At 47.5% G+C, this 13,450-nt stretch overlaps 1 protein-coding gene and 1 non-coding gene across 2 annotated transcripts in view; both read left to right on the top strand.

Moving 5' to 3' along the window:
• Positions 1-4,452, top strand: part of ARMH1 (armadillo like helical domain containing 1) — a 484,180-nt gene extending 479,728 nt beyond the window's left edge. The window contains exons 9-12 of the mRNA XM_088460665.1: positions 1,074-1,203; positions 1,456-1,533; positions 3,945-4,026; positions 4,300-4,452. Coding sequence (XP_088316791.1) covers positions 1,074-1,203; positions 1,456-1,533; positions 3,945-4,026; positions 4,300-4,319 — 310 coding nt within the window. The 3' untranslated portion in view covers positions 4,320-4,452. The remainder of the gene's footprint in view (positions 1-1,073; positions 1,204-1,455; positions 1,534-3,944; positions 4,027-4,299) is intronic.
• An 8,331-nt stretch (positions 4,453-12,783) lies between these two features.
• Positions 12,784-12,898, top strand: LOC148454662 (U5 spliceosomal RNA). The gene has a single exon (XR_015874685.1). It is a non-coding gene; the product is annotated as a U5 spliceosomal RNA (small nuclear RNA).
• Positions 12,899-13,450: the final 552 nt, after the last annotated feature.

The raw sequence follows: 13,450 nt of genomic DNA, 5'->3' as shown, positions 1-13,450 counted from the left end.
GCCTCAGCCTCCCCACCCACTTCTATATTCCAGCAGTATGCAGCCTCCACTCCCCTATACCAGCCTCAGCCTCCTCGCCCAGTCCCCTCATGCCAGCCTCCACAACCTCCACAACCACTCCCCTATTCCAGTCTCAGCCTCCTCACCACTTCCCTTATTCCTGCAGCATCCTCCACACCCCTCATGTCAGCCTCCTCACACATTAACCCTCCCCTTATGTCAGTCTCATGGCAGCCTTTGCCACCCCACCCACTCCCCACAGCAGCCAGGCTCTTCTCCCCAGACTCTGGTCTCCAAGTCCTCTCCTCACTCTGCTGGCTTCTCTCCCCACACTCCTTGCTTGGCTCCTCACCTCAATCTGGTCTCCGTTCAGGAGTTAGTGCCTATTTCTCTCAGGCCTGTCAGGTGCGGTGTCCCCCTGGTGATGTGGCTATCTGGGCGTCTTTACCCGCAGGGGCTGCATGGTTGGGCGTCCGGACCACGATGCTCCTTATGGTGACCGCGTCTACCCCCCTCCCTCCTGTCTGTCCCGGTGGCTGCATGCCAGTTGCTGCTGCTCTGCTCCTATACACTGCACAATGTCATGTGCATGCAGAGAGCCAATCAAAGATCACCTGCTGTAGGAGGAGCTGGGCTAATCAATCATAGCCGCATAGACCGACAGCCGGCATCCTCCTCCTGTCGGCAGCGGCGATATATATTCTCTGCTAGGGCTGACGAGGATCTGCTTCTTCCCATACTGGATTATCTGGTCGCCAGGTAGCAAAATCTGGTCGCCGTGAAACTCGGGATTTGTCGAGCCCTGAGCTAAAAGCAATGATCAAAAATTATTCCCACATCCACTACAAAACCGTCTAACACCAAAAATGAAACTCCTTTCTGAATTAATAATAATGAACGCTGTAATTTTATCTCCTTTCATGTGACAATACCTTATTGTATTGTTACCCGGAAGCTGTTTTGCTTCTTGCAGTGAAATCTACCAATCTGTTAAAAATGTGCAGAATCTTTTATGGACTCGGCGATGTACCTGCTGCTTATGCTACTAGACTAATGCATGAATCTGTTCCCAGGATGCTGGCTCGGGAATCCACAGAGCTGTGCGAGGAGCTGATACAGAAGAGGGTGGTACATCACCTGCTCTTCGTCATGGGCAATAGGGAACATACAGAGAGCCAAAGACAGGCCAGCCTTGCCGTGGAGGTCAGAGCGTCTGCGCAGCTTCACTTTATTACTCATTTAAGCCCTTAACACTAACCAAATGCACACAATATAGTGTAAAACAGTGTTATTTACAAAGCATACGTATTCAGTACCCACAGCAACCAATCAGAGCTTTGCATTCATTGTTTGACTCACACTATATCGATGAAAGCTAATTGCTGATTGGTTACACTTGGTAGAAACCAGGATAAATGTGCAGATACTGACGGATGTCTCTGACTCTCTCTTCAGTATTTTGTGTCCTTGTTCCCTGTGGTTGAAGAACAAGTGAGGACGTCCATTGGGGAAAAACTGTTCCAGATGCTGATGGTAAGATGAGTTTCACCGTGATATGATGGAATGTATATAGTATAATAATAATATAATAATACATGTTAGTAGGGGATTCTGCTCACTGAAGATTCTAGCTTGAAGCTGGCTCTGAGGCTGTGCCAACAGATCAGGATTTCATGGTCATTTAATTTCTTTAAATAAAGTGCCAGTCAGTGTATAGTACTTGTCTGATATCTCTTCCAGTTCTTCTTGCTGACAGTGTTGCTGCGGCCTGGGGTGGGGAGGGATGCTGTCCGCAGTCAGTCAGTGGTGCTGCAGACAGTTGCTGTGCAAGCTGCATCGGAGCGGACAATGGTGTTGTGTGCTGTGCAGCTGTGCTTGCTGCTGAGCCGAGCAACAAGTTTGTTCCCACCTGGTTTGGTCTGTATGTCAGACTTAGGTGCCGCGGCAGGCCCCGTCGTTTTGTGCACATCTGAACCTCTGGCCCCTCTGAACCTCGGGGCTCAGTACGGGTGTACCCTTAGGGCTCAGTACGGGTGTACCCTTAGGGCTCAGTACGGGTGTACCCTTAGGGCTCAGTACGGGTGTACCCTTAGGGCTCAGTACGGGTGTACCCTTAGGGCTCAGTATGGGTGTACCCTTAGGGCTCAGTACGGGTGTACCCTTAGGGCTCAGTACGGGTGTACCCTTAGTACCCCCTGTCATCGGGCCTGATTACATTTGTGTATTGTTTGTGGGTTCATCAGTGTTTAATCATACAATTACCATACACTCTTTAAACAGCTTCAGTCCGATCACCAATAGATGTTAAAATAAAATCCATGAATGCGATGTGAGCATCAGTCAACATCTCATTCTGTATTTAATTGTCGCCCTCACATTTGTTTTTCCTCATTCATCCCTTGGGGACACTGCACCGTGGGGTATAGAAGCTTCATTGGCACTTATAAATCTTTCCATGAAGCTTCGCTCAGCCCCCGTTCTATCCCCATCCTGCAAGGATATTTTTGAGTTCACCCAGTGGAATGGGACTGAAATGCTGGCGGCTGTGTAGCTGCCGGTTCAAATCCCAACAGCGACTGCCCGACAGGATGAAGATCCCGACCAGAGGCAGGTAAGTACCCTAACCTCCCCTGTCCCCTCCTAACCCTAACCCACCCTTAGTGGTGCCTAACCTCCCCTGTCCCCCCCTAACCCACCATTAGTGGTGCCTAACCTCCCCTGTCCCCCCTAACCCTAACCCACCCTCAGTGGTGCCTAACCTCCCCCCTAGTGCCTAACCCTAACCTCCTCCCGGGGGTGCCTAACCCTAAACCCCCTTACCGCTCCCTAACCCTGCCCCCTAGGGGTGCCTAATACTAACCTCCCCCCCCAAACCTAACACTAACTCCACTAACTGCCCTAAACCCAACCCCCCCCCCCCGCAGCTAAGAGAATGCGCAGCCCGTACTTAACTTGTTCGGGCACGCGTCCTCCTGGATTCCTGCGTCGGGATTATGATAGGCGTCGGCATTTCGACGCCTATCATGAATCCTTTGCTGGCATTCAGCAGTCGGTATTGCGACATGCAGCCTTGCGGTTGCCGGTCACATAACTACATCCCCACCCGGGATAGGGGCTTGAATTTATTCATCCAGGTCAGCTTTAGTATATTTTATTATTGAAAATTAAGTTTGCTAAGTGAGACATGGACTACACCTGAACGCAAGTTTCAGGCTGCACACAGATTACATACCTTATTTCCTTCCCAATGGGGGCAATGGGAAATTTTGCCTAATGTGGTTACTCCCATTGTGCGTTTGCTTAAGGCCACTAATATGCCAATGCAAGTGCCGCAGCCAGGGGCACTGAGAGGACAGGGAGGGGGGAGAGAGCGGGTACTAACTACCTGGGCCTGGGCTTGTTGGAGGTGCCCGTGTAGTGGTCCCAGTGGGACTAGGGACTGCTGCCAGCTGAGCAGCAGCAGCAGTCTTCTCTTCTCTGCCAGTGCGGGGGTGGGCAATCACACTGATCGCGCCTCCCCCCTGGATTTGCCCAAGGCTGAGGGGCTTGCAGTGCTTTCTTTTTCTTTTCTAATGGTGCGTGGTCATTAGGCCACCCCCATGGAGAGTAACTGGGCCCGGTACGGCTCTGGCTACAGCTCCATGAGGTGTATGTTTCAGCTGGTGCCTCACTGAGACCCATTGCGGTGGTGGTGGTGGAAAAGTGGTCAGGCAGGTTAGTTTTGCCTTTTAAATTATTGCTGCTTTAAAAATGTTGGCAGTCTTGCCAGAATCGCAGGCGTGTCTACATCTAGCAGGCTATTACATAAGCCCCTTAGTGCTGTTCTTGTGTATTCTCTTATCAGTTTTCAGAGTATTCAGTAAATGTTCACCTAATACCCCATAAACGACGTGATAAATGTTACCTCTGACACCAGGGCTGAACCATTGCTGTCCTTCTTGCAGGAGAATGCAGAGATATTGTATATGAAGTTGGACAGCGTACAAGTTGAAATTCTAATTTCCAACCAAGTAAACATCCCTGGCAGTAAGTACTGGCTGAGTCCTAGGCACTGGGTTAAATGCAATGGCCTGCGACTTCCAAGCATAGGTGAGTTCCTGGAAAGTCTGGCGGATGTTTTAAAGGGGCAATCATTTCAATGGTAAAACGCCATTTAAATGATTTGCTACTGTAAAACATTGGTCAGACTCACTGGTTACTCGCTGATGCCTGCATTTTGCAGCCTATTACCTTTACCCCGCTGTCTGTCAGCTCAAAGAGTGAGTGGTCAGTTTCAGTGACATCTTCTTTCTCCTGCAGTAACAGAGGTGATGGAGTGATCATAGGATGAATCGCACTCGTATGGGGAGCGAGGAAAGAACCCACCACACAGCCAGTGCAGCCCCAGCTCATCCCAGAAGAATATTATATATTAAGTTTTGAAAATAGAATGTTTTTTATAATAATAAAATATAGAAGATCATATCTATTTTATTCCTTTATTTCTGTTGGTTCTGAGTATTCTGCTATTTTATCTCAGTCTACGCATTTCGCCTCATTTGCATAAAACATTTAAGAATAAAATAATAGACCTCTTCTATGTCCAGGCAGCCTCCAATGCTTTGTTGGGGGGTGAGGATGCGGATTATATAGCACCCATAAGAAGTAATGGTGTTCTATAGACTGGTTATGGCTGCTTTCCCTGATTCTCCAGCAACATTTTTGGCAAATGGGGAACATTCATGATTTGGCAAAGAAACTCTGACATTCGGTATTGGCTGAACTCTTTTGTCTATTTCTAGTAACCTGTATCTCCGTATACTGAAGGTAGGTGCGGGGGCCATGAGTTTTTAAAGCAGTAAACATCTCATCATACTTTGGCTCATGTATCTAAGTGCTGGACAGGCAGAACTGGACAATATTTTGGTTATCCTGGTCTGAGGAAGGCTCCCCAGTGACTGTTAGAGGGATGATTGTTGGGGTACATGCAGCACGTGTTACAGCGATGAAGTATGTTCGGTAGGAAAGACGTGTTGAAGGGACAGCCATGGATGAAACTGCCCGCACCTTACCTGTGGCATCGGTTCTTCATACAAAGCAAAATGAAGAAGAGACTAAGAATCAGCTGTTAAGTGTCCATCCACAGACAGTGTCACACCTGCGATTTATAGCTGCAGTTTTCCAAAGTGGAAAGTAGCTGAGATTATTTTCCACTGCAGGAATTTGCTGGCAAATTTAAGGTTGGAAAAAATAGCCCCTTAATCACAGTGACTGCCCTCTGTGCCGGGTAAGTGTCAGGTAACAGGTGAGGCAATATTTGGTCATTCCCCCCCTAATAGATCAGGACAATTTTATGCAAGGTATATCCTCACCATCCTCAATCTCTGCGCTTTAAGCATGCTGCAATGTGGGACTATGGGGGGGTATCTGCAATGTTGCTGTTTGCAATTACCGGCCACATCTTACAGAGACTTGCCCAGTGTCAGCATTATTCCTTCACAATCCCAGCGTTATTCACATAAAGCAGCAAAAATTATAAGAAAAAAAAACAGTTCTGTTGAATCCTGAAACTTTTACTTATGTGTGAGTGTTATTATTAGATATTTTATGTTGGGGTACTTAACTCATTGGACCAGTTTTCCAGGTTTAATAACCGAGAAGAGAAATCATGGAGAATGTGCCAATCTCCCAGATTTATCCCTAAAATGGAAGTGTCTCAAGTAATAATCAGCGTGCGAATATAGTGCCATCACCTCCTGCACACCGCCATCGCTGCTGATACTGCTCGTTACACTGTAATATCCCGTCCTATACGGGATGTAGTCACCATGCCACTGGGATCCCGACTGTCGGCATTACACACCCATCCCTATGGGATGTAGTCGGCATGCCTCCACACGGCATGCCGACGGACTATATCCCGGCACACGGAATCCCAACAGCAGTTGAGGTCCCGGCTCCAGAATACCAAGCGCCGGCATGCCGAAGGTAAGTATTGGGGGTTAGGTTTAGGGTCAGGAGTTAGGCATCGGGGAGGGGGAGGTTAGGTTCAGGCACTAGGAGGGGAGGTTTGGGTAGGGGTGAGGGTGAGCATTCCGACCAACAAGTGTCGGTGTGTTAACCCTGTTGGGATCCCGGCGTCTGGATTGTGACCGCTGGGATCACGACTGTCGGCATTACATACCCATCCCGTTCTATATATGTCAGTGATAAATAAGGGAGGCTTATCATATGGGTCTACTCTAGACTCTGGTTTTCAATTCCTAAACTGCAGTATAAAATAAGTGTCCAGTTAACCCCATTTTATTAAACAAGTTCCAAAGTGTTATTGTTTCTTTATCTTAGAATGTGAGCTGTTATTGTATCTGCCGCATAATCAAACCTCTGGTATGTTCCTAATGGACTAGCTTACTCCTGTCTCCCAGTAACGCTTTATAGCCTTCAGTGTTATTATTTTTAAGTACTTTATTTATTGGAAGTTAGACATAATAATCAATATACATAAGAGAGATAAAACACAATGATATTTAGAAAGGCAAAATGCCCTACTGACCAGTTTTCGGTATGGTGGGGCAGAGAGGAGACAGCGGGCCAAACCTCATAGAAGAGGGAAAGAAGAGAAGGGGAAAATGTTGGGGGTGCCAGAGGGACCAAGGTAGCATAAAGTAACCAAATCATGAAAATGGGGAACAATCATGCAACAATGCTGACCCAGGACCGCAGATTGTATCAGAGGATTTAGAAGAGTTAATAATTGTCATATGGCGGGCGATTCAATTCAACACGAATTGAATAGCGCCGGTAGCTAGCTCCCGGCGCTATTCAATTCAGTGTGCTGTGTGGTCGGAGAATGCCGGTTATCGCACCTTAACAAGGGTGTTAAGGCGCGTTAACCGGCATTCTCTGACCAAAGTGCCGGGCGCGCGGCTGTTAGCGCCGTGCTAAGTAGAAAAATAGCTACGTGCCCGGCACTTTGGTCGGATGTCTCCTCGTATCCCCAGGGGGGTGCAAGAAGAAATCCTTAGTGCGCCCAAACAGCGTGGTGAATTGAATGACTGCGGGAGCTCCCTCCCGCGGCTATTCAACATCGCGTTGAATTGAATTCCCCCCATGGATTGTATGGTCTATACGAGCCCCATAATAACGTTATACTAACAGACCACTACAACTCCCATCAGGTTACAGCCAGTGGACATGAGTAAGTATAATTCCATGCTAATACATTTCATATGCTTTTCTTTCATAAATCTGACTTCTACAGTATACACAGTGGCTAATCGTTTAAGAGAAGTTAGACTTTGGGTAAGTGAACCGTGCTGTATACACTATGCAACGCCCAACATGATACAGTCTTATTACACTACATACAGCAAGATGTCCTGGTCACTGTACTCTCCTTTCCCACCCTATTGGGGTGTACCCCAAGGCTCTATAACCCATTTTATCTCTGCATTTCCTCTTTCAATTTATAAACTCATAGTGCTCAATCCTATTAGGTGCAAGTTTGTTTCATGACTCGAATACATCGCACAAATGCGCGAGAAATGCAAGATCCAATTTGAAATGCCAATTGGCGGCAGTCGTGGCGAGGGTGCGCGACTTTTCTACATAATGAGACCTGGTAGATGTGCATGAAAAAGTGGGGAAACCATCCTGGACCCCAGAAAAGTGACAATTGAGACAGCGGGACCATATAGAGGCTGTTAGTAGCCATAAGGAAATTATTTCCATTGGATTTGGGACAACGGAAACCGATGGTTAGCAACCATCGATGTCCAACCCTAGCATTTATATGATATTATGGTGTGGAAAGAATCAAATATATGTTGAAGTTTCTTACTCTGTTATTTCTCACAATGAGATGATCTGTATTCCTGTGTCAGCAGCATCAGCACTATTACTGCTAATTACTATTGTGCTGTATTCTAAGGAGTCAATTCAATTAGGTGCGACTAAGTCACGCCAGCGAGTAAGTGATGCCGCACTTATAATACCACTGGACTCGCAGATTTTTGTTTGCAGGCTCACAGCACCATAGGGCTGTGTACAAATATCAAAGATAAGGCCGAGAGGGGGGCGAGTTGTGGGGCCGTTGGCGGGATTACCACACCATTACATCGGCAACTCACCCCCTTGCTCCTAATTGAATTGACCCCTAAGTGTAAAATACACCCACCACTCTGAGAGAGAGAGCACTGCTATATAGCTGCAGAATAAAGTGAGTGTATAAACTGCATTCATGCCTCACTTTCCTCACTCCAGTCCTTTCAAAGTAACCAGACAGTGGCCGTGTGGGGTGTATAGGGCTGATACCAATGGACGTTACATTGCATGCACTTACTGCTGTGTTTAATGTTAATGCAGGGATCTGACAATGGGACCCTTTGTTTCCAGTTAAGAATGGGATCGATCTCCAATGTGTTCTTTATTCTTTTTTTATTTTTTATACCTGATTCACTGTAATTCCAGATGCTGAGGGCTGCGATATTCTTACCTGCTCCCAGCTTTTCCCGCCCACTGCGCATGTGTCTGCTTTTATTTCTTCTTCCTGGTTTTTTTCTCTTTTATTTATTTAAGCATGTTCAATCCTTTCCTAACAAAATAATATTGATCCCAGAGAAGATCGATGATGTTTTCCCCATCTTCTTCTGCATTAAATGCAGACATGGCCTTCGATGCGGAACCATGGATTGGTCATCCCGCTTTGCGATTTTCTTGTACCCACTTGCGTTCGGAGTGCATTAGCAGCTCCAGTTAAGTTTTCCCAAGGCTTCTTACGTAATTTAAAGTGGTTAATGCATGATATAGACATTGGAGTGAATGACACGGCCTCCTGAATGTAAGTAATAATACAGAGTAACAAGTAGTAATCAGACTCCTCTCTAATCTGGTATATTCTGGCCCTGTGACTGGCATGTACAGTCTGTTCTGTGAGCCTGCTTCCATTAATCTGCTGCCATTTCTACTCCTTAATTAGGTGACCTGTGAGGCTCCAGCTGTTGTGGAACTACATGTCCCAGGCCAGCATGTTCTAATAGCTAAAGTCCTGCAGGGAATTTTCACTTCTGCAACATCTATGAGTACCATGTAAGTGTCAGAGGGCCACAGTCCTATAAAACAGGTTGGGATTAAAAGCGCTACAGTATTTAGTCAATAGGTCGAGCCCAAATGGTCGACAAGCAATAGGTAGATAGGGTCAAAAGGTTGACTGTTAAATGGTCGATATGGACTAAGGCCCTGATTCAGAGCCGGACGCTCTGACAGAGCGCTCGCTCTGAATCAGGGCCGTCCCTCTGTTTTTTTTTGAGCGGCCTCCTGGCCGCTCGCATAGCTGTGAGTGGTCACCCACAGCTATAGCGAGCGGCCAAAAAGATGGTCGCGATGGTCAAGACCATCGCGACCATCGGGCTTGCGACGAGACCCTTGTGCTAGGGTCTCGTTGCCGCAAGCCCTGGAGTGCTTTCGGCTCTATCAGAGCCGAGAGCACTCCCACTGACATCACTTGTGATGTCAGTGGGGCCGGCCCCAGACGGTAGGCGTTCCCATGGGAACGCCTCCGTCTGGGTAGACACGTCCCCGGCCCGCCCACTAAAGGGGGCGTGCTGTCACTCAACATCGACAGCACGCCCCCTTTGTAGCAAGACCCGGAGCGACGGCTTCCCCGTCGCTATCCGGGTCTCGCGCATGACGGAGCCGGCTCCCTTGTGCGCATGCGCACTGGGCCAACATCGACCCGCTCGCGAGCGCTCAGCGCTCGCGAGCGGGTCTGAATCAGGCCCTAAGATTGGCAGGGTCAAATGGTCGACATGGTCAAAACTTCCACACACAAAAGGTGACATATTTTTTTTGTTTTGTTATTTTAACTCTAATCCTCACCCTACCCCTCTCCCTGGTGCCTAACCCTCCCTGACCATTCGCCAAGTGCCTAACCCTCATCCTAACCCTAAAAATAATGAAAAACCATGTGTCGACCATTTGTATCAACCTTTTGACCCTGTTGACCTAAGTCCATGTCAACCTTTCAACTGTCAACCATTTGCATGTAGACCATCTGGTGTCAACCCATTGACTGTCTAGACACTGTAGATCTTCCATCCCTGTACCTATAAAACAAGCTGACCCCCACATGTTTGGGGTCTATTCAATTAGGTACCAGCGGGATGAACTGCCGTTGCAACACTGTTGACCTCATCACGCCCCCATCTGACCCCTGACTCATATTTTTATATGCAGAACTATAGGGCTGCACACAATAAGCTGCGAATCCGAGGCTACTGTAAGTGGATCAGATGCCTGCACCCGAAGACCCAGAATCGGATCAACATCGCGAACATCTAAGCTTACTCAGAATGTACAACAGCTACCCACTTGCGGGGCCAATTAATCTCCATAGAAAGAAGCAGACACTTGCCTCGGCACTCCCAGAAAACAGGATCGACAAGCCCTTGTATTCTGGCAACACAGGCAGTACCGCCCCAACCACTCCCACCAAACGGCCGCAGCAGGTCAGACATGCTGCAGCTTGGTGGCACTGCGTGCGAAGACACAAGACCCGTTCTACACATGCGCAGTCCTCCCACCATCAGAGATGTACACATACCATTGGGTTTGCGTACATCTCTTGTATCATGCCCTATGCCAATCCTGTGCCTTGTCTGTTGTCTTCCTCTGACATCAATGGTGTCTTACTGATCTCTTGCCCCTCTAATGTCCGTCCTGAGTCTACGTTGCTTGTAGGGATCCCAGTTGCACCCAACAGGGCCATTGAGATATTTGGCTGGCCGAGGTGATACTGAGCGTATGACTAAATCAGACAAACATATATGACACACAGGGCCGGCCCGCCTGTTACGCTGACTACGCAGCTGCGCAGAGCGCCAACCTGCAGAGGGCGCTGTAGGAGTCTCTCCCATAGTTCCGAAGAGCGGTGGACGCCGAAGCTCACACCTGAGCTCCGCCGTCCGGCTACTCCCACGGGCACTATGGGAGAGACGTCATGACGTCTCATCCATAGTTCTGAGGGGCGGCGGACAGCAGCGGACGCATGATCGGGGCTAAGGGTAAGTATTGTGTTGTGTTTTTTTGGTGGGGGCGTGGCACACTTACAGGCATTACTACAGGGGGCATTACTACTGGGGGCACTTTTACAGGGGGCATTACAACTGGGGTCACTCTTAAAGGGGGCATTACTACTGGGGGCACTTTAACAGGGGGCATTACTACTGGGAGCACTTTTACAGGGGCATTACTATTGCGGCATTATTACAGGGGCATTACTACTGCGGGCACTGATACAGGGGGCATTACTGTTTGGGGCAATACTACAGGGGGCATTACTACTGGGGGCACGAATACAGGGAACATTACTTTTGGGGGAACTATTACAGGGGTACTACTACTGGGGGCACTACTGCAGGGGGCATTACTAATGGGGGCATTGTAGAAGGGGCACCACTACTGGGGGCACTGCATAAGGGGTACCACTGCTGTGGGCATTATGTGTAAGGGGCACTACTACTGTGGGCATTGTATTAAGGGCACTACTATGGGCATTGTATTAGGGGCACTACTACTGTGGGCATTGTGTATAAGGAGCACTACTGTGTGTCAGAACGCTCGTGATTATGGCTTTTCCCATGATACCACACCCCTATCCTTTGTCGGGTGCATGCACCTTGGGCACGTGCAAAGTTTGCCAGGGGGCGCCAAAATGTATCTTCGCTTATCAAAAATATTAGGCTCGGGCCGGCCCTGATGACACATACTAGGCTTTGCGGCAGCACATGCTGTGATGGGAGCATTTGTCCTCACTGTCTCATGCCCAGATAATTAGTACCTGCCCCAGCCCCTCCTATGGGCCCCTGGTACCCATTACCGGTTACTACCCATGGCACCCCTGTTGCTACTCCATGTACAACCTGTTGCACATTTTATTTTTCTGAACGGTTTCAATACAATGACTCCTGGGACCAATTGCAATAGCTTCTGATTTGCCAAAAGTGCATAGTATTCTACAACTCAGGCACTGGATTGAAAGCGGCGATCTTTTTACATGTCAAACCATCCTGGTTGTGCCTTTAGACTAGAGTAATTTCTGCTTTAAATAAATCTGCAACATCAACGAAAACTTGTAAGCTATTACATTTGGCCCCTGGACACTGATACATCCCGCGCCATCAGAACTTCCCAACAAGTTACCTGTACACCAGCTGTCATAACAGTCCCCCAATGTGGCCTATTAGTAGTTTATTTTAGGATTAATTTTTAAATATTTCTTATTTTAAATTTTCTGTTTTATATTCTAATATACCATAAACTCCTCAACATGGCATCTCATTAATTGGAATAAACTTGTTGTGTCATTTATAGTAATATAATAAATTCGGCATTATGTAGCTTACAGATGAGGAGCACTTCTTACTGCAGCTATTAATGTATAACCGAGTCCTATCTGTGTGATGTGAGGGCACTGACACTCGCACAGCAGGGAATTCTGTGACTATTGCGGACGGCTGCTGGCTCTATCCCTCCCACTAGCTGCACTGAGCAGAACGTGAAGCCTCTGCCACTTGTGTGCCTCATTTGCATACCCATGATGCACCACGGATATAGGCGCATGTTTTTGCTTGTTTTATTCATGTTTATAACTAGGTGAATGACGCAGAAACATCCAAGTAAATCTTGATGTAAAAGGGGACTCATTTTATGTCTTATAGTGTGGGAGACAGTGGGAGCATATTGTGCTCTCCATGAGTGTGAGAGAGTCCGCTCCTGGCTGGGCTGGTGCTCTAGCATTGGTTCTGTATACTCTGGTTTCTCTTCAGATCGAATAAATCTTTCGCCTTTTACTAAAGATTTCCGTGGAGAGGAACAATTATGAGTTTCATATAATTTTTTGATGCCCGGTTATTGCTGGGCTTGTACTCTGGTGAAAAATAGATAATATTGTATTAGTTTAATGTGATCAGTGTGATTGTGTTATTCTTTACTGTAATTATTTTGTTTGGATAGTGGGTGGTGTATGTAATACATTTGTTGCTTTGTCCTTTGTGTTTGGTCTCTAGCAAAGGAAGACACAGGAGTTGTCTTTTTAGGATGTATTAGGATTGGACATGGATGGTTGCTGGGTTTACAACTCTGAAATGAATTGGCTAGTAGTAGTGATAGCAATTGGTGAGGTGTCCATCCATGGTTTAGGCCACTGCTGCTGCAGGCATGGAAACAGGAGTGGGGCTTAGCTCTGTCCCGTAAATAGGGATGGCCATTGGTGGTCTTACTATCGATGCCAATTTATCAAGTGGCCATCGATGGTAACCAACTATGCAGTAGATGACCATCGATTATTTCACTAACCGATGGTCATCCCTGTTCTTTAACTGACTGGCCCATGGGCCAATCAGAAGCTGGGGGAGGGCTAAGCTCCATATCCCGGCAACTTGCAAAAAAACAAAAAACATTCGGTTATGCTTTA

The sequence above is a fragment of the Taudactylus pleione genome, unplaced genomic scaffold (assembly GCF_031769625.1).
Source record: "Taudactylus pleione unplaced genomic scaffold, aTauple2 ptg000969l, whole genome shotgun sequence".
Lineage (NCBI taxonomy): Eukaryota > Metazoa > Chordata > Amphibia > Anura > Myobatrachidae > Taudactylus > Taudactylus pleione.
The sequence above is the reverse complement of the archived record's forward strand: the minus strand, read 5'-3'. Positions and strand labels throughout refer to the sequence as shown.